The following is a 27964-nucleotide window of genomic DNA, read 5'->3' on the forward strand; positions in this document are numbered from 1 at the left end:
AAAGAGCTGTTATCAACATTTTTATACATATACACCATTTTCCTTTTTCTTTGGTCTCTTTGGGATGTAGACCTAGCAGTGATATTGGCAAATCAAAGGGTATGCACAATTTTATAGTCATTTGGTCATGGTTCCAAATTGTTCTCCACACTGGCAATATTCATTCACAACTTCACCATTAACACAGTAATGTCCCAATTTTTCCACATCCCCTCCAACATCTTTGTCATTTTCCTTTTCTGTTATGTTGGCCAATCTGATACATGTGAGATGGTACCTCAGAGTTGTTTTAATTTGCATTTCTTTAGTCAATAGCAATTTAGAGCATTTTTTCCTATGACTATTGATAGCTTTGATTTCTTCTTCTGAAAACTGCCTGTTCAACTACCTGTTGACCATTTATCAACTGGGGAAATCACTTGTATTCTTATAAATTTGACTCAGTTTTCTACATATTTGGAAAATAAGATCTTTATCAGAGAAAGTTACTGTAAATTTTTTTCATAATTGTATTATTGTGTATTTTCCTCCAACCTATCCATGCCATTTATTCTTCTATCTTCTTTTACCCAGTTCCTCCTCAAAAGTATTTTGCTTTTGACTACCACCTCCCTCAATCTGCCCTCCCTTCAATCTATTTTCCATATCATTTGTTTTTCCAATGAGGTATTTCACATTTTATTCTATTTTTTCATTCTTTTGATTTTGTTTTATTGTTTCTTAAAGTCTTTTGGAGTCATTAGTTTCTACTTACCCTGTTCTACTTTTTAAGGCATTCTTTTCTTCAGTGAATTTCTCTTTTACCATTTGGAATATTCTGCTTTTTAAACTGTTATTTTCTTCAGTGTTTTTTTTTTTTTTTGGAGGGGGGGTACTTCCTTTACTAAGCTGTTGACTCTTTTTTCATTATTTTCTTGCCTCACTCTCATTCCTTTTCCCAATTTTTCCTCTACCTCTCTCATTTAATTTTTAAATTCCTTTTTGAGTACTTCCAGGGATTCTTTTTCAGGACTTGAAACCAAGTCACATTTTTCTTTTAGATTTTGGATGTAGCAGTTTTGACTCTGTTTTCTTCTGAATTTGTGTTTTAATCTTCCCTATCACCATAGTAATTTTTTATGGTCAGGTTCTATTTTTGTTGTTTGTTTTTAACTTTATGTTATAGTTTGGCTCTGCTCCTGAGATGGAGGGGTCATGGTCCCAATTGTCAGGTTTTTTGTGCTACTGTTTTTAGAGTTAGTTCTGAAGATCTATAAGTTTTTAGTTCTTCCAAGGTGGCATGATATAAGGAGAAGTGTTGTCACTGCTCTCCTGGCCTGTGCTCTGGTTTGTGAGTGACCACAAGCACTCTTTTCTACCTTGGAACTGTAACTAGGGTCCCCACTCCCCTGAAGGCCACATACTCTGTTGTGCTAGTGCTTCTCCTCTCCATAGGTCTGCAACTCAGAATTGAGTATGGGCATTACAACAGAGTCCTACACCCAGTGTTAGCAAAGGTTCCCCTGTAATCTCCTTCTGACCAGTCATCCCACCCATTTATAATCTGTGGGCTGAGAGCTCCAAAAATCACAGCCAATGCTCATGTCCCCAAAGTCTGGTGGGGCCTGTGCTGGACTACACTCCACTCCCACTCCAGTGAAACAGACCTTTCCTGCTGACCTAAGGCATCTTAGGTTAGAAAATTATTTTACCCCATTCTTTTGTGGGTTCTCCCCTCCACAATTTGTTTTGAGGTATTATTTTAAAGTTATTTGGAAAGGAATTTGTGAGAGCTCAGGGGAGTCCCTGCCTTTACTGTGCCACCTTGATTTTGTCACACTCTATGACCATGTAATGACTGTGTCTCTGTGTCTGAAATTCTCGTCCTCAGTTCTCACTCTCCCAATCCTAGTTTCCTGCAAGATTTAGCTCAAGTTACTTCCCACGTGAATCTTGGTTTGATACCCCCAGCTGGGTATCTCTTTCTCCTAAAATTACCTTCATTTGTCAGAGTACCTGGCTTCCTGATCCTCTGACCACCTCTAGTTTCCAGTGTGATCTTGGGCAAGTTTCTGCTGTTTTCTAGGTTCTCTGTGTCTTCCTCTGTGATATACTTAAATCTGTACCTGGCCTCCCCCAATAAAACATAAGGTCAGTTCCATTTTTGTCTTTGTATCCTTAGTCTGTAGCACAGCGCCTAGAACACAGAATGGACTTCATAGGTGTTGGTTGTCTAGGAGGGTAGGTGTTCTCTGAAGTCCTTTTCTGCTCTAGATGCTATGGAGAGATGTCCTGTATCCACCTCCTTCCATCTCCATTTTCTTTGTATTTATTTTGTATTTTTCATGCAGCGCTTGGTGTTCTGAATTTTGAGTCCTGAGACGACCTGAGCTGGACTTTAAGCACTATTACATATGCCCATGGGCGGGTCACTGGCAGGCCCGGGTCTCAGCTTCCTCATCTGTAATATTACAGAGTTGGGCTAGACGAACACCGAGGTCCCTTCCAGCTCTGCATTTAGGTTCCTTTAAGTCGTTTAACTTCCCAGGGACTCGAGTTTCTCTTCTGTAAATTGAGGGTCTCCGGCGGGTCTGAATTTAATCTAATCTAAATTGGTCTCAATCCTGTGGTCTTTTCTCATGCAGAGTGCAAGCTCCCTGAGGGTAGGTTGGTTTCACTTTTTTCAGGTCTAGCTAGCGGGTCAGGACACAGACGGCACATGCGCAGATGCACAGCCCAAAACCAGTCTATCCCAATGGATGCCGCTATTGTGCTCTCGCACTCAAGCACCCACCAGTCACCGGGCTAAACCCCGACTCCCCTCACAGAACTGGAGCCCCTACAGGTGGTGGGTGTGAGCTGCAAGAAAGCGCTCCGCCCCTTCGCCCTCCGTCCTGACAGTCCCACCCCCTCGATGGTAGTCTGCTCTGAGTCCGAGTACTCCCTCTCCATGTTTCTCCCAGACTGTCCCTGAGTACCCTCTGGCCGTGAGTTTTGACGTCATCTCGTGGCGCCGCGCTCGCCCCGCCCCCTGGCTGTGCTTTCAGTGCCCCTCCCACTTCCTTTGCCAGCGCCCTGTCCCCTGGCTGTTGGGCCGCGCGCCGCCACAGCGCGCGCTTGCTCCCGACTTCCGCCTCGGCCCCGGTGGGCTGCCCTGCTCGTTGACGTCATCGCGCGGCGCCCCGCTCGCCCCGCCCCTCGGCGCCCGGGGGCCGGGCGTTGGCGGGGCGGGGCCGCGGCGGCAGTCAGCAGCGCTCGGAGGCGGGGTCGGTGCGGCTCGTCTCCGCCCGGCCCTGCGCTGGCGGGCATGCGGTTGGTTTCCCGAGGCTCCTTGTTGTCAGAGAGTTCCCGGCCGCCCCGGTGACGTGGTTTCCCCCCCCGAGATCCCGGGGCGCGGCGGGCGGGCGGGCGGCCATGCACCGGCGCGGAGGCCGGAGAGCCGCGCTCTGAGGCCCGGGCCCCGGGGCCCTCCCTGCAGGGATGTTCAAAAATGAGTACCAGGTAACGGGAGCCCCCGCCCCCGCCCTCCCCCGCCAGGCCCCGCCCGGCCCCGCCCCAGACACGTGGGGAAACTGAGGCCCAGCAAGACGACGGCGCCGCAAAGAGAGGCGGGGCTGCCAAGGCCCGGGGCCGCGCCTTCTGTGACTCAGTTTCCCCATCTTGGCAGAGAACTGGGTCTGAAGTGGCAAGCCCCAGCCCGCCGCAGTGTCGGGGGCCCGTAGGACCGTGGATAAGTCCCTGCGCGTCCGGCCGTGCGAGGGCTGGGCTTGGCCCTAAGGACTCGTCCATCTTCCAGAGCTGGACACAGACCTGGCGGCCTAGCTGGGAGAGAGCAGGCACTGGGGGCCAGAGCCCGAGGTCTCGCTCTGCGCCCAGAAGGGAGGGGAGGGAGGAGCTGGAGTCCGCCCAGCCCGAGTTCGGGGCCCCCCACTGGGCCCGCCCGCCCCCCTGTCCCACCACTGCCCTCCAGCCTCCTTGGAAGGAAGGCCCTCGCGCTCAGCCTTTCACGTGGAGGCTGCTGCAGGCGGAGCCAGAGGTCGTGGTGTGCTCAGTAGGGGGCCAGCGTCCTGGTGACAGTGTGAAGCCTGGTGTGTCCTTTCAGCTCCACAAATCCGGTGTTACACACCCCATACAACGCCATCAACAGAGGGAGAATTAAGGTCCCTACTTCCCATTCCCTCTCATCGTGGTTTCTACCCTTTCTCTTAAAATGACCAGAAAAATCTCAGCTTGGGGGGGAAAACTTCTATTTGAAAGGACAAATAGAGCTTAAAAGATTCATTTAGTCAGCAGGCCTTTATTAAGTACTTACTATGTGCCATTAAGTTCTTGTAATAGACACTTCTCTTTCTTAAAGGTAATTATCATTCAGTGTTTAATTCTGTGATTTATAATTGAAATTGTAGATAATTCAATCATCTCCTTGCTTTCACCCCTTAGGTTTCTTATGGGGAATGTAGATTTTACTGAGCTCTGAAAGCTTTTTCATACATCTCTGTGTAGAATTTAAAAAAGAAACTGAAGTGTCTTTGTATGGTTGCTCATTGCTTTGGGAGAATATGAGGAACACCATTTTGTGTGTAATTAAAGAAAAAAACACCTCATCTAAGAATTGGGTCCAGAAATAGATGATATGTGCATATGTTTCATTAAGAAGCAGGTTGGTAGAGAAGGCGGACTCAGCTACCAGAAGTAGCAATGCCTTAATCCCATCTTTCTGACTGGGTGGTGGGCTCTTTGGTGACGAGCCTCCCAGAGGAGCCCTCTTACCCCTGGAGCTTTGCCAGATTGGCAGAAGCTGCCTGATGTGGGGCTCTGCTGATGGCTTAGGGTCACTTGGTACCATGGTGACACATTGAGCAAATGTGACACATTGAGTAAACATGATCAAACCCCTAAGCTAGCTTTTGAATCTTGCATCTCAGCAAGTTTTATTAATTGGAATGCTTGAGTAGGAATTTCTAAGGTCAGCACGTGGTCCCTCTTCCTTCTCCTATTACTTAGTTGTCTTCTGCTGCCATCTCCTCCTCTACCCCTGTCTCACATGATGAGGTGACCTCACCCCACTTGCACAGAGGATCCCATTCCATCCTTTCTCCTCCAGCAGATTGCTCCCTTTGTCATTCCTGCTCTCTGACTACTGTCTCTTTCCCTACTCCCTATAAAAATGTCCATGTCTCTTACCCATCCTCAAAAACCCTTACTTGATCCTTCCATTCTTGCTGTCATTCCATATCTCTTCTGCCTTAGGGTCCCCACTTTCTCCCCTCTCTTCTTAACCCCTTAGAATGTGACTTCTGACCTCTTTTTTGCACCTTCATTCCACTCTCTCCAGATCCAATGTCCTTTTCTCAATCCTTAGTCATCTTGACCTCTCTTGGTTCTCCTCTGACCTCCCTGATCTCTCCTGCTCTGTCTCCTTTGTTGGATCCTCATCCAGGTTCTGTCCTGGGTCCTCTTCTCTTCGGCTCCCTTCTCAGCTCTACCTGCCCTTACCTCTCTGCTGGCCTCCGTGCAGTCTTGCATCTCCAACTGCCTTTCTGAACTTCAGATGTTCTCTAGGATTCTACATCTTGAACCGGACATTGAGTAGATATTTTAAACTAAACATCTTGCCCCCTAAACACCCTCTCCCTCACCACCTAGGAGTCATCCTGGACTTCTTATCCACTCTCACCTCCATATCCAAGCTGTTGCCAAGGTCTTTCCATTTCACCTTTGCATCATCTCCCCAATGTGCTCTCTCCTTTGACATGGTCCCCACCATGAGGGAGGCATTCATCACATTATGCCTGGACTATTGTAATAGCGTCCTGGTAGGCCTGCCTGCTTCAGGTCCCTCCCCACTCCAGTGCATCCTTCAATCAGCTACCAAAGTGCAGGTCCAACTTTGTTCCCCTGCCACCTCCCAGCTCAGTAAACTCCAGGGCCTCATTTGTCACCCCCAGAATCTGCTTGGTGCTTGGAGCGCTCCACTGCCAGCTGCTTCCCAAACTTCTAGGATCTTAGTGATGGTGGCTTTCTCTCTTCCCGTTCACTAACTGTTCCCTAAATATCACATTCTCTGATATTTGTCCTTTCTTTCCTCCTTGACTGGCTGACTAATCAAATTGGCCAGGTTTTTCTGCCATTATGGTGACTTGTGCTCAGCAAGTTTAGATATGTGCTTTTACTGCATTTACTGTATTTACGTGCTTTAGCTGGGTATCTGCTCTCCTTTGGGCACCCATGTTCTGTCCTTTCTGGTGCCACCATCATTCTCCTTGGCAGAGAAGAAACAGACTGAAGCAGAGTGAGACTTGAGCTGCTCTCCCCTCTCAGGACTCACAGCTTTCATTCTTGCATGTTGTGATCCCAGCCTTTCTTAGACCTCTCTACAATGTGCCTAAGAAACCCTATCTTTTTGTTGTCACTATGTTTCTTTTGCAGCCTTTGTGCCTTCAGAGACTTAACTTCTTGACATTATTGATCCAACACCATGACATGCAGGTTATGTTTATATCCACCACTGGCCTTTCTTTTCATCTTTAGGTGTCTTTTAAAAAATGTCATCCTCACCAGTCTCCTTAAGTTCTCTCCTTTTTTTCAAACTCATTAGAATTGTTTCACTGACTTCAGGACTTCACCCCTGAGGTCTTCCTATTCCTTCTGGGTGGACTTCACCTGTAGAATGTGTCTGCAAAATTCTACTTAATGTTTCATTTGAACCCTTTGATATCACCTCTGCATACATCTAGAGTGCACATGACGTTGTGCCTAGCTTTCCTCTCTATTATCACAGCCCTTAATAGAGGGACTAGTTGCTTCTCCACAAGGTTACCATCATTACCCAGGAGTCAAGTTGTTCCTTGTTAATGAGAATTAGGTATAGATTTTCTGCTTGTTGATTTTTCTACTTTTTCACAAGATGAAATGATCAGTAGCAAAGACAAAAAAGTATTAGCTGCTCATGTTTGACCAACAGGTTGTCAGCAGTCTCTGACTGGTCTCTTGCCACTGCTGTATTGTCTCTGTGCCAGGCTTCAGATGTTTCCTGAACTCATATATTCCCTTTTTCTGTCCAGGTGGTCTGTAGTATATTCTCGTGACCAAAATTGCTTCTTTTTTTTTTACCTATAGTTGATATAAATGTAAGCATTCTCCACCAAGCTTCACCCTCTGCTGCTTACTGAATTTTCTGACAGGGATATATCTTTCTAAAGACCCTGTATCAGGAACATATAGTAAGCATGACCCTGTAAGAGATATATAGTAAAACAAATTCAAACACTAGCCATGTCTGAAAACGTATGTCTCATTCAGCACTCTTGTCTACCAGTTCTCTGCCAAGAGTTGAGATGTGAGCTTCATTAGTCTTCTGAAGTCATGCTTGGTCATTTCATTGATCAGCATTCTTACATATTTCAGACTTGTTCTTCTCATCACCCTAGCCATTGTGTAAATTTTCTTTTTTTTTTTTTTAAAGCAATTGGGGTTAAGTAACTTGCTCAAGGTTACATGGCCAGTTATTATTTCTGGGTGTGGTGCTGAGTATCTGAGCCCGGATTTGATCCAGGTCATTCCGACACTGGAGCCGGTGCTCTTACTCTCTGAGCCACCTGGCCGCCCCTATTGTGTAAATTTTCTATTGTCCTATTATCCTCCTTGCTTTGTTTGCATCAGTACCTGCAGATCTTTCTGATATTCTCAGAACCTGTTCCTTTGGTCATTTGATTGTAAGCTCCTTGAAGGCAGGAACTGTCTTTTGCCTCTTGCCACAGCACTTAGCACAGTACCTGGCACACAATAGAGAGTTAATAAGTGCTGATTGAGTCTTATAGCATAATAACATTCCATTACATTTGTGTTCCATAATTTGTTCACCCATTCCCTAGTTTTGTTGGCATCCACTTTGTTTCTCATTCTTTCCTATAATAAAAAGAATTGCGACAAATATTTTTGCAAATATATGACTTTTTTCTCTCCACCTTCTTTCCTTTTCGATGTGTTAGGGTCTACCTAGGTCAAAGAGTAGGCACAGCTGACTTTCGGTATAATTCCAAACTGCTTTCCAAGAGGGTTGGACCAGTTCACAGCTTTCCCCAGCAGTAGATTAATATGAGTCTCCCATTTCACTTCCGACAATTGCCATTTGCCTTAAAAAAAAAATCATTTTTGACTATCTGATAGGTGTAAGGTGAATTTCAGAGTTGTTTTTATTTGTATTCTTCCTATTTATTAGTTGGTTGAACCATTTTTCATATGAGTGTTGATAACTTACATTTCTTCTTTTGAAAACTGCCTTTTCATATTCTTTGAGCAGTTATTTGTTGGGGACTGGATTTTGTATTTAAGTATTTATGTCAATTCCTTATAGTTCTTGTCTATAAGATATTTATCAGAGAAATTTGATATAAATTTTTTTGTCATAGTTAACCAACATATCATCTGCAGAACAAAAATTTTCTTTCCTTTAAATATTTATTCCCTCTATTTCTTTATCTTATCACAATAGCTTGCATCTCTAGAACAACATAAAATAGTAGAAAGAACAGTGCAAATCTTTGCTCTTTCATCCTTTTGGAAAGGCTCCTAGTGATTCTTTATTGTAAACAATGTTAGCTGTTGTTTTTACATAGTTAACAGTTTTACCATATTAAGGAAAGGTCCATTTATTCCTGTTTTAACCACAAATGGGTATTATATGTTGTTAAAAGCCCTTTCTACATCTGTTAACATAATTACATGATTTTTATTATTAGTGTGATCTTTATACGTATAAGTTGCTCTGCATTTCTGGTACAACGTCAGGTGGTCATAGTGTATCATCTGTTCAGTATGTTGCTGCAGCCGCTTTGCTGGGTCCAAGTCTTGCCTCTGCTACATGAGGCTTTGTGATCTTGGGCAAGTCCCTTCACTTCTTAGTGCTCTAGACCACTTACAGAGAGTCTCAGTAATAATAACAATAATAATAGCGAGCATTTATATTGAGCATTAAGGTTTGCAAAGTGTTCCAAATGTTTTCTCATCTGATGATCACAACAATCCTTTGGGGGGAGGTGCTGTTATGAAATATACCAAGGATATCACTTGTTCAGTATCTGATCCAGGCTTTATTCCTATTCCTAGTCATTAAAAATAATGGTTTATAGTTTTCATTTTCTGCTCTTTACCTCCTTGTTTTAGTACCAGGACCATATTTATGTCATAGAAGGAGTTTGGTAGGATGTCTTTTTTCAGTTTTTCAAACAATTGTAATGTTCATGTTAATCATTCTTAGAACGTTGTGCAGAATCTGCTTATAAATACATCTAGTCCAATTGTTTCCCCTTTGGGAGTTCATCTGTGGTTTGTTCAGATTATTTTTCTGAGAATAGGTTATTTAAGTGATTTTTCTTGTTCATTCAAGCTGGATGTTTTGCATTTTTGTAAATATTCATCCATTTAATTCAAATGATTGATTTTGTTGTCATATCGTTGGGGAAATAATTTCTAATAATTTCATTTATTTCATCTTTTGTGAATTTTCCTTTTTCTTTTTTATTTTGGCAATTTGACTCTCCCCCTTATTAAATTAATTAACAGTTTGGGTATTTTTATTAGTTTTTAAGTGTTGCATTTTCATTTTATCACTTTTGTGACTTTTTTAATCTTTTCTTTGATTTTTCATAATTAAAAAAATTTATTGTTTTCCAGTTTCTTAAGTGCATTTCAAAAGTTTTGGTATGTTGTCTCATCGTTATTTTATTTGATGAAATTATCTATTTCTATGATTTCTTCTTTGTTGTATTCTTTAGGATCATATTATGTAGGTTGAATTTGTTTGAATCTTTTCATCAAATTCCTTTTGATTTTAATTTGTATTGTGTTGTGGTCAGTAGAGTATGTGCTTTTCTTCTCTTCTTCATTTGTCTGGATTTTTTTAATGCATTAATTTGTGGTCACTTTTTGTAAAGGTCCCACACACTGCTGAGAAATATAGTATAGCCTTTTCATTTCCTCTTCAGTAGTTGTCAGAGATCTGTCATATCCACCTTTTCTAAAACCTTGTTTAGGTCTTTACTGTCTGTTGTAATTCAGACTTGACTCATTCCTATCCAGTAGTTCAGATATGGGACTAGAATGAAATGAGATATTCATAGACTGTCTGATAGTTTAAAAAAAAGGCAGATTTACTTAGGCATCGCATAGATAACTAAGCAGAGCTACAGTATGGCCTCAGGTAGACCCCACAGAAAGTGCCTCCGGCCTGATTGCGTGTTGCTTTGAAGGGCAGTAAAATGTGGGCTATACCGGAAGGCCTGGCTCCTTTTGGACTGATCTCAGAGCTCCAGACAACCAGGAAGCCTTGTAAATGACTTGAGCCTTAGCCGCACAGGCCACTCAGGGAACATTTTCCCACTCTGTGGTAGGACTTAGTTAATGTCACTCCTTTCACGACTCCCTTCTTGTTTAATTTTTGGTCAGACTTGTGTAAGTCTGACCGGGGCCCAATGACTCCCCGTCTATCATAGTTTTGCTGTCTGTTTCTCACTGTAATGTGAATTAGCTTTTACTTCGGTTGTTTAGATACTATGCTATTTGGCACACATCTCTTGAACATTATAATTACTTCATGTTTGATGATGTGTTTAACTCTGGTGTAGTTTCACTGCTTCTCTTTTTAACCATGTCCGTTTCCATTGTTGTTTTGTCTGAGAGCTAATTGCCACCCTACATTTTTAGGTTCCCCTGAGACATAGTAGATTCTACTCTGACACCCTAATCTTAAAGTGTGAATCATTTACATTTTAACCGTGTTCCTTGTTCTGCTCTTTGGGGGTCTCTCTGGCAAGGGCATTCTGCCTCTTCATTTCCCTTGGTATTCTAGGAGGTGGCATTGACCCTTGTTGCAGTTCTGATGGAATGACAGAGGTAGATATTGCCTTGTTCAGGACACTTCAAGCTCTGAGATCTGCATACCCTGCCTGGGAGAAGCTGTCTTGGTCTATCTGTGACCTCTTTGTAACTGGCTTTTGGCTTTGTCCTTTGCCTCAATGCCAACTGATCAGAGCCAAAATCCTAGTCACTTCTCCAGAGATCATGCTGCTTTTGGCCCCCTGGCACTCTTCTGGTCGGAGTGCATGAGACCTTGTAGAAAATCTTCTGCAGCCCTGGTCTAGATGGAGGTGTTTATTACTATTTGGTTTTACTGATCGTCCCATGCCTTTTGCTGGATGTATAGGTCTGGGGATCATTTGCAGAAAGATGATAATTGAACCCATGGAAACTGATGATCTCTGTTAAGTGAGATAGTATAAAATGAAAATAGAAGAGGGATCAAGATAGCTTTGGAACAGCCTCATGGTTCTGCTAGAGGGCGTGAAATGGATGAAAAACCAGCTGCGGAGACTTAGAAGGAGCAGACTGCCAGGAGGAGCCCTGAGAAAGCAGGAACATGAAAACCTAGAGAGAATCGAGGAGAGGCTATCAGCAGCATCGCTGCAGGGGGGCCCTGCCTGCCCGTGCTAGCCTTTCTTCATGTTCTCCTCCAGCACCTCACAGTCAGCCATCTCGCCCTGCCCCTTTCATCTGGAATCTTTTCCTTTTTTACTGCTCCTACAAGTGTGCCATCTCCCCCATCCTTAACAGGCTTCCATGAGTCTATCTCTGCAAGCTTTCATCCTATATCTTTCCTTCCTTTATAAGCCAAACTTTTAGGAAAAGATGTTCTTTTTGATTGCTTTCATATCCACTCTTTGTACTCACTTCTTTTCAGAAGTGACCTCATCACACAATTGAAACTGCCTTTTTTCCAAAGTCACTAATGCTCACCTAGTTGCCAAATCTGATTGTTTTTTCAAGTTTTTCATTTTTCTTGACTTTTGCAGTATTTCACACTGTTGGCTCCCCTATCCAACTGTCTCTCCTCTGGGGTTTTGGAACAGTGCTCTCTCTTGGTTCTCCTCCTACCTTTCTGACTGCTTCTTTTTAGCCTTCTTTGCTGCACCATCATCCATATCATATCCCCAAATTGTGGGTGTCCCCCCAGGGTTCTGTCTTGGGCCCTCCTCTCTCCTGGTGAAATCACTTCTCCTGAATTTAATTGTATCTATGCTGATGAATCACAAGTCTCTATGTCTAGCCCTGTGGTCTCTTCAGAGCTTCCTGTGTTGTATTCACTGTCTTCTGTTGAGATCTAGATGACCCAGAAGCATCTCAAACTCATCATTTTCAAAACTGAACTTCTCTTTCTCCTCAAATCCATCCCTCTTCCAAACTTTGCTATCTCTGTCAAGGGTACCACTCTCCATCTAGTCCCCTAGGTTAGAAAGTCAAGAAAGGGGTGGGGAACCTGCTGCCTTGAGGCCACATGTGACCTTGTAGGTCCACACATGTGACGCTTTAACTGAATCCAAACTTCACAGAATAAATCCCCTTAATAAAAGGATTTGTTCTATAAAATTTGTACTGTCAAAAGTCAAAAGGCTGCATCTAAGGCCACATGCAGCCTCAAAGCTTACTCTCTTGACTCTCACTCTCCTTCAGAGTCTTAGACTAGAGTGTAATCTACTTTAGGATAGGGAATTTTGTCTTTTTTTCTCCCCTGCTTAGGTTCCTGGCACATCATATATGCTTGATCAGTACTGTTGATTAATTTATTGTTGATTATTTATTTACCTTCATTTTGTAGGGGGGGCCATTTGTTGAAATCTTCAGTGCCCAGGGCAAAAACCCCGGGGCAAAATGGAAGATCTTTGGCAGTCCATCTGTAATTTGGAAAGTAAGTATTATAATTTAAATATAATTTCAACCTATAATTTCAGCCCATTTAAAATCATATATGAATGTTAATAGTGAAAGATAAGAGCTATGTGTGACTTGATTATATGATAACTTATTACTTGCATTTCTTCTAATTTCATAGTAGATGACCATGTACATTTAATTTAACCTTTTTCAAACTTAGCAGTTTGAAATTAGATTTATCATACTTATTTTACCTCATATACTTTTATTTAGTAGGCCCAGATTAATTTTTTTTATTGCAACTTTATTGTCAATCACAGGTATCCTAAATCACCTTTTAAGATACTTATATTCTTCATTGTAAGGAAATTTGATAGGTGGAATAAAGTAATGAATCAAACTTTAGGACTTTTCAGTCCTATCATCTGTTACTTGGACATACAACTAGTAGCAAAAAGTAACATTGCAATTTTCTTTCATTACTTAAAGGATCACACCTTCCACAGTGCAGATTGCAACTAATATCTGCCTTAGTCTTTGTGAGTTGCTGTGGTCAAAAGTTCACTGACCAGTGCAACCCTCTAGCAGTGAGCTCCTCCGTGCTGAACTTGTTTAGTCAGTGGGTGCTAAGCACACAGCCCATTGACTGCTGTCTAGCCTCTGGCAGAGGCTGGCAGAGCCTTTGAGAACCAAGAGTCATCCATGTCAGCTGGGGATTGAAGTGAGACCTCCTTGGGCTTCCTTATTCCATTTCTACTAAGAGTAGATAACCTAGAGTAAAGCAGAATTAGGGTAAATTAAATTTCAAATTTCTGGTTAGGAATTAGAGGATTTCCAGCATTGTAAATATTCTTGTGGTGTGAGAAAAAGAGATTCCAACATAAAAGAGAGATCCAGTCATACAAGCTGTGCATAATCCAGGGAGACCTAGTTTGAGTTTTGTACTTTTTGAAAAACTTGGCCTACTATAGAAACACAAACACACCCTTTTTCAACTCATTTTATTGAGTAATTCTGTCTCTGGATTTGCATCTTTGATTTTATAATAGAATTCAAGTGGAAATATCTTGTATTGTTTGCCTTTTCTTTTATGTTCTCTAGGAGTTTGACAAAGAAGTTAAAAGTTTTGTCTTTGTCCTTGAAGGCAGTAGCCAGACCAACAAAATTCAATTACCTAAAGAGAATAAACAAATTCGTAAGTATTATACCAATATGCTAAATATTGCATTCCATTTTGTGTTTTTTGTTCTGCATTTTCCACTAAAAGACAAACATATTAATATGGAATTGAATTCATACTGTTGATTTCAAGGAGAATCATTTTTCAGAAAGTTTGCTATAACTACTGGAGCACTTTATAATTAAGCTAGAATGAAATATTTCTCAAACAAGAGCTAAAAGTCAAATGAAAATTTCCTTGGTGGAAAAAAAAACATTTGGGAAATAGTAAATTAGGGATTATTTTGCATCAGCTTTTAAACAGAATAAATTGTGCTAGGCTTGAGGTATACAAAGACAAAAATGAAATAATACCTGCCCTCAAGGTGCTATATTCTAATAGTGTGGGTGACAGACTTTCCTGGATCATGTTTGACTGAACATTGATATTCTTCATAGTATTATATCAGGGAGTACGGAAATTCCAACTCCATACAAGTTACAAGTTCTCCCCCCCCTTTATTATATATGAAATTATTTATTTCAGTTTTTCTTCAAAGTTTCTATGATTTTTTATTTATGGTTTTTACTTCCAGCAATGCAGATTGCAACTCTCCCTTCAGAGATAGTTTTATGAGTTGCTAGAGACAAAAATAAAATATTAGCACCTGATGGCCAACCTCCTGTGATGATCTTCAGCTACTCCCTGGATCTATCTGTTACTAGACATTTCCAGCTTGGTGGAACCTTGCCAGATGTTATGCTTTGTTTGTAGCCAGGTTTACTTCCACAATAATAACAGCAATAACTGACATTTCTGTAGTATTTACTATGTACCAGGTGCTGTGCTGAGCACTTTGCAAATATTATCGACTTTGAGAGTCACAGCCATCCTGGGAGGTAGGTGGTATGGTTATCCCCATTTTACAGATGAGAAAACTGAGACAAACTGAGGGGTAAGTGACTTGCCCAGGGTCACACAGCTAGTAAGTGTCAGAGGCAACAGGGTTTGAGCTCTTTCTGACTCCAGCCCTGTGCCCTATCTACTGTGCCACCTAGCTTTCACAATACCATGAGGCATCAGAGAAGGACTTGAGTGCAGAGGATGAAATTATACATGTATCAAAAATATTTATTATATATGGCAAAATTTTGATGTAAAAATAGGCTTTAGTTTAATTCCAAAAGAGCTTGTTAAGTGGTATTCCATCAGTCAATTAAGCACCTACTTAGATGCCAGGCATAGTGTTAGATGCTAGGGATCCAAAGACAGAGTGCTTACTGTCTATTAGGGGAAAGGATAAACACATAAATAAATAGCATGTGTAGGAAATTGTGACAGTCTCTGTGAAGTTTGCAGTGGGAGTCCTAATATTCACCTGACAGCAGGGATAAGATGGCAGGGAAGGCTTCAGGCAGGAAATGGCTGCTGAATTAGCCTTTAGAAGAAGGGAACTGGAATAGAGGGGAGATGACAGAAGATGAGCCAAGGCATGGAAATGGTGGGTGGTAGTACCAGGAGTACCGTTTGGCTGAAACCTTGAATACGTGAAGAATAGTAGTCAATGAAGGCAGATATGTAGGTCGGAGCCCAGTTGTAAGACTTGGTGTGCCACACTCAGGAGTTCATACTTTATTCACAGGCAATGGGGAATCACTGAAGGTTCTTGACTAAACAAAGGAGATGATGGTAGTAACGGGTTGGGAATGGTAGGAATGGGTTAGATGTGGATGATAGATTTGCATCAGGAGGATGAGTTAGCTATTCCTTAAAATAGTCCAGGTCAGAAGAGTTGGGATCTAAACTATGGTACTTGTAGGCTTAACTCATTCTGGTTTGCTTTAGAATACTTGTGACCACTATTTCAGGAGCATCCCATCACCTAAGGCCTCTTCTGCTCCCACCCCAGACTAACATTTATGGATTCTGTCACTACAGGCTGGCCCTGCAGCTAAAAACTGCCCTGAGACTTAGGGGCCACCTTGTTTATATCAAGCTCCAGATTGTTGCATGGGCACATTTTGTGGGGGGGTGGGGGTGGTGCGGGGATACTTTATAGGAATATGTTAGTCAGAATGGCCTAAAAAGAATAATTCCAAAGCACTTTCTAGGATGCTTTGACCAATTCATAGCCTTTCTTTTCATAATCCCTTCCACATGAACTGTTTCCATCTTTTGTCAGCTTTGCCGGTTTTCTGAGGGCCACGTGAAACCTTGGAGGTGTTTTGATTTTCATTTCTCTTACTATTAGTTTTTTGGAGCATTCTTTTAAATAATTGTTAATAGTTTGTGATTTTGACAGCTGTTTGTTCATATCTTTTCACTACTTACTTATTGGAGAATTGTTGGTTATTTATTTTTTGAAAGGGCAGTGCTGATAGTGTGGTCACCACCAACAAAATTAGCATAGTGAGGAATTTTGCTCCTCTGAATGCACTTTGACCTTTCTGCCTAATCACGTCCTGTTATTCTGCATTGAAAGAGAACCATAGGCAAGACTGCTCCATCTCCCACCTTGATCAGCCTCCTTGAACAGATCTTGGCCCAGGAGAAGGCAGTGTAGCTTGTGGACAGGTCTGGGATATAAAGAAAGAAGTGGATGCTTGTGCTCTAAGTTGTAAGCTGCTTAGCCAAATCACAAGACCTTGCTACTTTTCCTGATGCTTTTGATCCAACTGAAATTAGGGATGAGGGGTTATATTGAAATTTTAAAACTCTAATGCCATATAAGATTGTGATTCATTTATCACAAGCATATTCACAGAAGTTGGCATTATAAATGAAAATGTAATTTCCTATTTCAGTTGACTTTGGAAACTTAACCATATGAGCCAGATACGGCTCATCAAGCTTTGGTTTGCACAGTTGTCCTAATTGTAATTCTTTTTGTGATTTATTGTTTTTTATTAAGTTGTTTAATAAAGTTAAAACTGTCAGAGAATGAAAATAATTTCCCCATGTTTTTTATGGTAACTTTGATGGGATTCTATAGTTCAGGTTTATGTGCCTATGGGGAAAACAGTGCATTGTGTTCATTCTCTCATAACCTAATAAAAATGGTAAATAAAAAATTAGATTTTTTTATTTTCATAAAAATTTCACTAAGACTGCACATGAGACTTTAAGAAGGCAGGGTTTTGGTCAAAGTTTGATTTTTTTTTTTAATTCTCTTTTGCTTTCCCAGGGTTGAGGCAGCAGCAGCAGCAGTCCTATTATAGTACTTAGTCTATACTGCCAAAATGCCGAGAGATTTAGCCTCTATAAGACAGATGATTCTGTTAAAGTGTGTGTCTGTACGGCTGTCCTGGTCCTCATGATGTTTTGTCCATTTCTTTTTCCCTCTTATTCCAGTTGGCCTGATCCAGCGGTTTCTTGTACTTCAGATTTATGTGCCCCTGGGACAAGACTTCTCAACTGAATTGCTGTAAGAAAGACCTCATTTCCCTGAATGTTTCATGTGTAGTAGACACTTGATCAATTGAAGCTGGACCAACAGCCATTAATCGCAAGTGGCAGTTTTTGCATTAACAAGTAGTGACTTATCAAGTCAACATGAAGTAATTAAGTTAATTTAATCGTATTTCTCAGTTGCCCAGTATATTCTGATATTTCCTCAGGGATAGAAAGAATGCTTTCTGTTTAAAGAAATAAAAAGAATTATGACTGTGACAGTAAAGATCATATAGTTTTAGGGAAAATATTCAGAAAAATTGAGCTACCCATTAAACTGCAGGTAATCAAGAGTGACTTATATTAAATATTTATTTCCTGTTACTTGAGCATATAGAAATATACATATTTAAAATTGGTTGAAATTCCCCATTTTAATATAATTGATTTTATGCTCAGAAATATTGTCACTGATCAAGGAGAATGGGATTAGAATAATCCTATTCTAACAAATTGGACTTTGTGATTTTCTGTTTTAAAGCTTACTATATATAAAATCTTGGGGATTATTACTGGGAGAATTAGAGCCAAAATAAAGACGAAGTAGATCATGTGCCTAATAAAAGGGAGGCAGAAAGTGCAGGTTTCCTGGTGTTTCACTTGAGACTCACAGAGGTTAACCCTCCACAGCCTTCTCCAAGACTGTGCTGAGGCAGAAACTAATTCTGGGATGGTCAGGCATGGGCGGCTTTGCAGCTTGACTCCTATCCCCTTTTAATAAGAGAACGTATATATTGTAAATATAATAATATTATATATAATATAATATTAGAATCATGGCAGTTAATGGATGACATTTAAAAGTTTTTCTCACTGTTTTCAATCTGCCGAGATTCTCATGTAGTCCTTGCTTGAATGGTAGTTTTTCCTACTTATACGTTTTTTTAAATTGAAGGTTATATTCTTGAAAACTATCAGAAGTAGTGATATTTCCCATTTTGTGGAAAGGTAGAGAAATGGGGAAGAATTATCTTTATATTCATGTTAAGTATTGGTACAATTAGTGAAAGTTTTTGAATAGCGTATTATTACTACATAATTGGTTTCAATTTTGGTCAGTAATGCCCTGCTTTGTTAAGCTGAATGTTAAAGAATACATTAAACAATCTAGTCCCCCATTTTAATGAGCTTTAAAAGTTTCTGGTCTCTTAAGACCAGTGCCAAGTGCAGTAAAACCTGAGGTGGCCTTAAGGCTAGTTCTGTTTAACATGAACCTATGTTGCTTCATCCTTATTGAAGATTTTGTAAAATGGTTTGGTAAAAATGGACTCTACAGACAGTAATCTTCGATTAAAGATCTTGCAGCTTCTCTTTGGGTCATTACTCTGTATGTTTATTATGATGGAGTGCTCAGCCTTATTGGCATTTATGTGGTTTCTCAAGGGCTTCAATGCATGTATTATATATCATGTCTGCTCAGCCTCACAACTGAATGAAGCAGTTTTCACAGTTATTATGCCCATATTACAGATGAGTAGAATGAGGTTTAAAAGATTTAAATGACCTTCATATGATCACATAGTAGGTGTTGTGGGTAATATTTGAATCCAGGTTTTACCTGACTCCAGTCAAGTACTCTTTCTATGACATCATGCCTTTGTATGCTGAGTCCAAGGCCTAACGGGGGAATTAGTATTTTTAAATAAGTCTCAGATTTCAGCTTGTTTTCTTAATCATTTGGCCTTTGTCTCCTTATGAAAACAATCAGATCTAATTGAGGTTTCCTGATAGGCAGAACTATTTAATCAAGATTTCACTTAATATTTGGGGAAAAAAAAAAGCTTGCTATTTTGTCATTAAGAAATTTTCAGTTAGATAAATCTTAAAGCATTGAAACCATAGTAAGAGCTCACATTCTTGTGTTGGCCTAATGTCTTAATAAAGTTCACAGAGACTCAGTCTCTTGGCCTATCAGACTCATGAAAGGTCTTATCAGACAAGTTTGTAATTTACTCCGCTGAGTCATCTAGTTGTATATGGCTTTCAGTCTGTGTTGGTCAAGATAAGACACCCCCAAAGGTGGAATCATGGATGCCTAAAGGGAAGTGGAAAAGCATGCTTCTTTTCAAAAGTCCCTAATTGTTGTCATGGTACAAGGGAAAAGAAATATCTGCCAACTTTTTTTTTTTGTTGATTTCTCTTTTAACTGGGTCTGGGATAGGACCTTTTATGTCTTATGGAATTATCTGGGCACGGGAAGTTCAGTGACTTGTCCAGATAGACCTAGCCAGAATGTGTCCAGGATGGATGTGAACCCAAGGCTAAGAGACTTTGAAGCTAGCTAGCTATCTGCCGTCCCATGCTGCCTCTCACCTGACAGGCAGAAGGTGATAACTTTATTTTTACTCATCAAAGATGCTACTGAGAAAAATACAAGGTCATAGAATTGAAGAATTTTAGAGTTAAAGGGAGCTTGGAAATGATCTAGTCAAATAAATCCATTCTCAGTCAAACAGACCTTGAGCTGCTCTTTTTGTTAGGAGTGATAAGGTATAATCAGTTGTCTTATTTTGTTCTCCTTCTACCAGGAAGAAAAAAATAAGCAAAATGGTTGTCTCTTGGAACACAATCTGTCATAAAATATTCTTCCTCTTGTCAAAGCTTGGCCTAAGGTCCTCCTGCCTGAAATCTTGTTCTGTTATTATGTTGATTTTTAGAACAAAACAGTTGCATTTCTGTAGTATGGATGGATGTTAAGAATAGCAAATAATAAAAAATATTTTATTTTGTAAAAAAGTATCTGTAATTAATGGGACACTTTGGAAACTATTGCTTTACCTTATTACTGAGCAAAAACCCTGTACTTTAAGTGCAGACCTCCTTCTCTTGCATGTGTACTTGGAGATGGGAAGACTGAACTTGGTTTTCTTAAAAAAACACTGATCTCATGTTAAGGCCTGTTCATAGAAGTGTCAACAATGTCCAGAGAATTCACTGTGTTGTTTCTGTGCCTTGAGAGCTGTGAACACATACCTGCTCTCACCTTTTTGGGAAAAGCTGCTACAATAGTTTAAACCGAGTTCTTGGCAGGCTGGACTGAAAAAGAATCACATCAAACAAGCTGTAGAGACTATTTCAAGTGAATCTTCAGCATTTCCCTGAAGTTCATGGAGGAATGGACCATAGTAGAAAAACACTATTTAGAAGGGAGTCTTTTCACTTTGGTGCAAGTCTCATTTTTCATACAAACTCCAGTTATCTTCCTCAAAGCATTTAAGCTAAATCTGCCTATTATTCCTTAGGCATCTGCATTTTTCAAGTTTTTATATTTATTACATGTCTAGACTGTCAGCAGTTCTTGAATACAAAACATAAATAAATGAGATAACTACTTTCTAAAAATGCAGATGTCTACAAGAGCCATGGTATGAAGAGGAAAGAACTTTAGAAAAGGAAGAAAGTATACATTCACAGGGAGAAAATGTGTTCAAGTCTTTGGATTCAACAACAACACACACAAAAACCCTGACCCTTCTCCAGAGAGGCTAGTTTTTCCCTAAGCTTCCTTTTCCTTCAAAGGGACCTTATAAACCCCATTCCAGATATTTTAAAATCAACAGTGACGGGATGCCATTGAGCGGCCATCAGCAATCAGGAGAGAAAGGATGAATGAATGAAGCATCTAATAAGCATTTCCTCTGTTCCAAGCAGCGGGGATCTAAAAAGAGAGAGGCACAGACTGTCCTTACCCCCCAGGAACTCTTCTTCTAATGGGGAAGGCACCACTTGGGCAAGGATTCAGGTAGAAGTTAGATGGAAGGTTCCCATGGTTCTTAGGGGGCAGTGGCACAGCAGATGGTTATGCTTTTTCTTTAATGTCATTTCTGTCAACGAAATCATCAGTTTCTGATGTTGAACCATTGGACAGGATCAAGGTCTTTGGTGACAAGACCTTTCCTTTCTGGGTCTTCAGTAGCTATGGCTGTAACCCCTGAAGGGGCAGTGACCAGGATACATCACCCCCAGGGGTGGTTTCTTAGGATGGTGGCCAAGGGCACTAGGCTAGAGGCCTGGCTTCTCTCAAGGCTCCTGAATTCAGGGTTCTGGGTTCTCTCCATCAGGGTCTGAGGGGAGATGGAGATCAAGGTGATGGTAGTGGTGGTTTGCCTTGATTGACCCATGCTGTTTCCTGTCTCTTTCTCAGGGGCCCTTGCTGCTTCAGATAGGCTTCAGGTATGAGTGACATCTGGTTGGCAGATGGTGGGGATAGCTGGCCCCCTCTCTACAGGGGTAACTCCCCAAGATGATGGATATGAGGGCTGGGCTGGAAGCTGCACTAGTGGTCTGGAGAATATCACCATTTCCAGTGCTCCCGTTACCCATCAGCCTTTTGGTGGCATTGGTCAGCAGTTGTTGCTGATGGTGATGAAGAAGATGGGCCCTCTCTCCAAGATGATTTCTCATGCATGCAGATACATCTTGATCTACAAAGTCTTTAGCTCTCAGTTGATCAAAAAAATTTACCAGCATACCAGAAGTGCTACTTTGGAAACAAAGTAGATGTCCATCATTTGGATGAATGGCTTAACAAATGTGCATGAATATAGTGGAATGTTATTGTGCGGAAGGAAATGACAGGATGGATAAAGAGAAGCATTGAAAGACAACATGAACTGATGCAGAATAAAGCAGAAGGAAGCAATCTATATGAGAGGACATTTTCCTTTACTTTTTTGCAGAATTGGAAGTGGGCTGACAGCTTTCATGTGTATGGAACATTGAGTCATTTATCAGATTTTTCCTGATTAATATATTGATCATTTTTGTTGATTTTTTTTCTCTTCCTCATTTTTCCTTAAAAAATTTTCTTTGCTTTGGGAGGGGGGAAGGGGGTGGAGTCAAGATGGAGGAGTAGAAACAGGACTTCCGCTGGGCTCCGGCTCCTACATCCAATTCATGTAAAAGGTGACTCTAAACAAACTTTGGAGCTGCAGAACCCACAAAATGACACAAAGAAGCTAATCTCCTGCTGAGGACAGCCCAGCAGGCCGGCAGGAATCGGCCAGCTCAGTGCTCTGGGAGCCGAGCCCAGCCCCATGCCAAGGTTTTAGCCGCAGGGCGGGCTTGACCAACCACCGGCTGGAGGGACTCCAGATCACTAGAAGCTGTGGCGGTTTCCAGAATTATCAACACATAGATGCTAAGGACAAAGTGAGAGGTCAGTGTAGTATGGACTTTGGAATCCAGTAGTTGGGAGTACGCCAGCTTTTGCCCCCGGAGCGAGAAGCTGCTGAGGTTTGCGGCGCTGCCACATGGCAGCTTCAGCTCCTAGCCTGCAGAGTGTAGGGGGACCAAGCGACCAATCTGAGGGGTACTTGCTCTTGCTTTACCCTGCTTGTATCTGGATTGCGGTCTAGGGTGGAGGTCCTGGGGTGTGTGACCAGCTTGCCAGAGCATGTGGAGGCTTCAGAGAGGGTATCCATGTAATACCTCGTGCAGCTGAGAAAACCCCAGCATTTGGTACGAAGCTTCCCTGTCTGGTAGCAGAGTCCTACTGTGGCCAAAAGCCCAAAAGTCAAGTAATTGAGTGGTAACATGACCAGGCAAAGGAAGCAAAGCAAACAGAAGAATCAAACATTAGACTCCTATTTTGGGGACAAAAAGGAGCAAAGTATGGAACAGGAGGAATACAGTGAAGTCAGAACTCCTGCACCAAAAGCTTCAAAGGAAAATATGAACTGCTTATAGGCCATAGAGGGCCTTAAGAAGCAGATAAGAGAAGTGGAGGAAAAAATGGGATGAGAAATGAGAGCAATGCAAGGAAATTATGAAATGAGAGTCAACAGCCTGACTCAGGAAAATAACACCTTAAAAAACAGACTAACTCAAATGGCAAAAGAGGCAAAAAAAATGCAAGAAGAATGCTTAAAAAGCTGAATTTTCCAGATGAAAAAAGAATCTCAAAAGCTCAATGAGGAGAACCATTCCTTCAGAATTAGATTGGAGCAAATGGAAGCTAATGACTTTATGAGAAATCAAGATACTGTTAAACAGATCCAAACAAATGAAAGAATAGAAGGCAATGTGAAATATCTCATTGGGAAAACCACTGACCTGGAAAATAGATCCAGGAGAGATAATTTAAAAATTATTGTACTACCTGAAAGCCATGATCAAAGTAAGAACCTAGAAATCATCCTCCAAGAAATTCTCAAGGAAAACTGCCCTGATGTTTTAGAACCAGAGGGCAAAATAGAGGTGGAAAGAATTCACCAATCATCCCCTGAAAAAGATCCCAGAAAGAAAACTCCTAGGAATATTATAGCCAGGTTCTGGAATTACCAGATTAAGGAGAGAATATTACAAGCAGCCAGCAAGAAACAATTTGAATATTGTGGAAACACAATCAGGATAACCCAGGATCTGGCAGCTTCTACACTGAGGGATCAAAGGGCTTGGAATGTGATATTCCGGAGGTCAAAGGAGATGGGATTAAAACCAAGAATCACCTTCCCAGCAAAACTGATTATCATGTTTCAGGGGAAAATATGGTCATTCAGTGGAATAGAGGACTTTCAAGCATTCTTGCTGAAAAACCCAGAGTTGGATAGAAAATTTGACATTCAAATACAAGAAGCAAGAGAAGCATGAGAAGCTCAACAGGGAAAAGACATCATAAGAAACTTATCAACATTGAACTGTTAACATTCCTATGTGGAAAAACGATAATTGTAACTGATGAAACTTTTCTCAGTACGAAAATAGTTGAAAGGAATAGAAATATATATATATATATATATGTGTGTGTGTGTGTGTGTGTGTGTGTGTGTGTGTGTACATATTATATCTATATCGGAGGGTATACGGGTGTATGAATACACATGTGAATGTGTGTATATATGGTTACAGGTATACATAGATAGAGGGCACAGGACCAATTTAATAGGAAGGGATTATACTTAAAAGTGAAATCAGGAGGAATTTGTACACAGTTACAGACACAACGTATGTGTGATGACCAACTTTGATAGACTAGACTCTTCTCAACAATGTAGGGATATAAGTCAATCCCAAAAGACGCATGATGGAGAGAAAAACGTGCATCCAGAGAAAGAACTAGAAAGAACTAAATTTATATCCAGGTGGAAGCAAAATACCTGATCTTTTTCGTTCTCTTATTTGATTTTATGTCCTCTTTACCATTTTTCATTCCAGCTGGTACAATCTATCCTTATAACCTGACCATTGTATAATGTGAAAGTATTTACAGATCCTACACTTGATTATGAGATGCCATGGGGGGGAGGGGAAGGAGGGGGACAAAATGTGAAAAACAAGGAATTGTGGAATTGAATCCTGTAAACTAAAAGGAAACAAACAAATTAATAAATTAAAAATTGAATTAAAAAAAAGTGAAATCAAGAGATGAGAGAGGAATGTAATGAGAAGAGATGGGGAAACACAGAATGGGGTAAACTATCTCATGCAGAAGAGGCAAGGGGAAATGGTTACAATGGAGGAGAAGAATAGGAAGGCAAAAGGGAATAGGTCAACCTTATTCTCATGGAATTTGGCTCTGGGAGGGAATGACATACACACTAAATAGGGTATCTCACCCTATAAGAGAGTAGGGGGGAAGGAGATGAGAGGGGGGAAGGAGATGAGAGGGGGGATGATGAAAGGTAGGGCAGGATGTGGGGTAGGGAAGTTGGAAGCACCCACCTTTGAAAAAGGACAGGATCAAAGGAGAGAATAGAACAAGTGGGAGGTGGGATAGGAGGGAGGGAAATATAGTCAGTCTTTACAATATATCTACTATGTTATTGTTTTGCATTAGCCACACATGTACAACCTGTACTGAATTGCTTATCTTCCCAGTAAGGGTGGGTGACAAGGGAGGAAGGGAATGAATCTGAAATTCAAAGTTTTAAAATCAAATGTTTTTTTTTAATTATATATATGTATATACATATATATATATATATATATATATATATATATATATACTATTATTAATGAGAAAAAAATTTCTTTGGTATATGAGAAGGCTCCCTGGGAGCGGAGAAAAGAAATGATACAGAGTGAGACTTAGGTGATTTTAAAACAAAAGATCTCATAAAAATGTATATCGAAAAGTCCCCCAAATGGCTAAAACTATCATTACTAATACTAAAATTCTCTCATGTCCTCATTATAGACCTAGAACTACTTCTAGAAGTGAGTGCTATATTATGCACTTAAAAACTAGTCTATTTCATTCTTTTTTAAAATGATTACGTATAAAGTTGAATTTAGCCATGGAATATCATCATTGTCATCAACATAACCATAATTTGAGGCTTAACATATGGCTTTTTCTGGTAAATTTAACACAGTAGATTTTCTGAGAGTCATCCTGACTTGAGAATCATCAGGGCACCTCGGTGGGCACATCACCTTTTACTTCCTATGTGTGACCTTGTGCAGGTACTTCACCTTGGTCTAGATAGGTGGTGTCAAACTCAAATAGAAATGGATCAGATAACATGTTGACTTAGAAAACCACAAATTAACATTATATATGTTGTATTTTTATTTAATTTAAAAAAATATTTTCCAATTATATCTTAATCTGATTTGGGTCTGCATAAAGGAGCCTTGAATTTGACACAGCTGGTCTAGATGGTCTCACAGTTGCTTTCTACCTCTTAAACCTATGATCCCAAATTATGAAGGACTGAATAGCTTGGGATTTTTTGTTGACATCCTCTGTACTGGTCCTGAAGTAGTGATGGAGTCTCTATCCAAAATCAGTTCTACAACAGAATGGTGTCTATTTTTAATAGATACCAAAATCTTTCACAGTTTTTTGAATCGTTGACAGAAACTATTATTACTTTGGTTTTTACAGGATAGAAAATAGAATAATGTTGATTCATTCAATCTCTGGCTTTCTAGCTTCAGTCTTTTTTTTTAATAAAAAGTTTTTCTTCAGATACATGTGATGTTATATCATATTTTTTAAAGGTTAGCTTAAGGCAATTTTAAATAATATTATTATCTAATAAACTTGGACAGATCTTTTGCTTCTTAAATTTCCTATTGTCAGGATATGAGAGGCATTTTATTTCATAAAGATGTATTTATACATCGGTAGATTTCTGTTATTATATTCTCATTCCTTAGGGTATGAATTTGGGAATTACATTCTCAAAGATTTGCCTTGATTTCTTAATTAAAAAAAAATAAAACCCTGAACTTGAAACACCAAGAAAAAGAACATTTCCTCATATGGTACAAAACAAAAGGAGACTGTGAATCTCCATCTTGCTCTACTTGCTTTAAAAAATATATAAGAGAGGGGCGGCCAGGTGGCTCAGCGAGTAAGAGCACCGGCCCATGTCGGGATGACCTGGGGATTGAATCCGGGCTCAGATACTTAGCACCACACCCAGAAATAACTGGCCGTGTAACCTTGAGCAAGTTACTTAACCCCAATTTCTTTAAAAAAAAAAATATATATATATATATGAAACAAACTTCACATGTTACTTTCAAAACTGGCTTGTTCATATATATACTCTTACCTTCTTTCTGTTATCTTCTATGCCTTTTAGTAAATGGCCCTCTTTTAGGGGGGTTGGGAGGGCATCATTATTGCTCCCCTCTCCCCCAAGAAAAACCTCTTATAACAAATAGTTCCTTGGTATTTGAATTCCATCTTTCTGGATGCTTGCTTTGGATTTCGGCTGGGATTTCTGAGTACTGGGCTTGGAGTCAGAGAGACATGCCTCCAAATCTGGACTCACACGCTGATTAGTGGTGTGACCTAGGAAAAGTCAGTTAACTTTTGTCTGCCTCAGTTTCCTCATCTATAAAATGGGGATAATAATAGCACCTACTTCTCAGAATTATTATAAGGATAAAATGAGATAATATTTGTAAAAGCTCCTTGAAAACCTTAAAGAGCGACCTCATCGTTTGCTGTTGTTATTACTCCTATCAGAAGGCAATCAATAGATTCTTTCTGTCTCTACACTCTGACTTTAATAGATTTAAGCAATGTTCATTTATAATTTTGTGATATGTTGTATCCAGGCCTCTTTTTAAAAAACAACTGTGATGTTCATGGAGTGTAATGACTTTCAATTCTCTCTCCTTGACCTGTTTTCTAGGTCAGTTTTTGGATACGATATCTTACCATCGTATATGTATGTATATTTATATGTCTATATACAGAAATATATTTTATCTGCTCCTTATTCTCCTTCCAGCTCCCCTCTAGAGTTTTTATTTTTTTATCTGTTGCTTCATTTCTTCTAGGTATTCATCTAGTCCTTATCTCTGCCAATAGTTGTGATGGAGTTAGATTTGCAGTAAGTTTTGATATTGGATGATATTTACTTTGATTTATTCATCTCCATAGCTTTCCTAAATTGGGCTTCGTGTCAGGGCTTTATATTTTTTGTTGAGGCTCTTGACCCAGCTTGGTCTCACTTTGAATTTCCTGGGTTCTTAGTCCAACCTCTCTCTTCTAGGATTTGGCTCCCCCGGATCTTTGAGGTTGAGAATACTGGTTCTTCAGGGCCCCTCTATTGTCTCAGGCCAGAATATTAGAGACCTCAGCATCCCTGGGCTTGACCTGGCCTAGTATGAGCATACTGGTTGCAGCCTGCTGCTATTCCCTGGACTTTCTGACCCCCCTGCTCATTTCCCCTTCCTCCTGCCCTGGCCTTTCTCAAGGGGATC

At 40.5% G+C, this 27964-nt stretch overlaps 1 protein-coding gene across 4 annotated transcripts in view; it reads left to right on the forward strand.

Moving 5' to 3' along the window:
* Positions 1–3247: 3247 nt before the first annotated feature.
* The window catches only part of CFAP20DC (CFAP20 domain containing), a 223495-nt gene continuing 198778 nt past the window's right edge, over positions 3248–27964 (forward strand). For 2 of the 4 annotated variants that reach the window (XM_069084233.1, XM_069084232.1), the window contains exons 1-4: positions 3291–3480; positions 12632–12721; positions 13789–13882; positions 17198–17270. In XM_069084233.1, the coding sequence (XP_068940334.1) occupies positions 3460–3480; positions 12632–12721; positions 13789–13882; positions 17198–17270 (278 nt within the window). In that variant the 5' untranslated portion in view covers positions 3291–3459. Of the gene's footprint in view, positions 3481–12631; positions 12722–13788; positions 13883–17197; positions 17271–27964 lie in introns of all 4 variants that reach the window. The other 2 variants (XM_069084234.1, XM_069084231.1) reach the window with 2 other exon arrangements.

Source organism: Petaurus breviceps, unplaced genomic scaffold, assembly GCF_028583685.1.
Source record: "Petaurus breviceps papuanus isolate PSGF00001 unplaced genomic scaffold, PetGlider_PUasm1.0 174, whole genome shotgun sequence".
In the NCBI taxonomy this organism is placed as follows: Eukaryota; Metazoa; Chordata; class Mammalia; order Diprotodontia; family Petauridae; genus Petaurus; species Petaurus breviceps.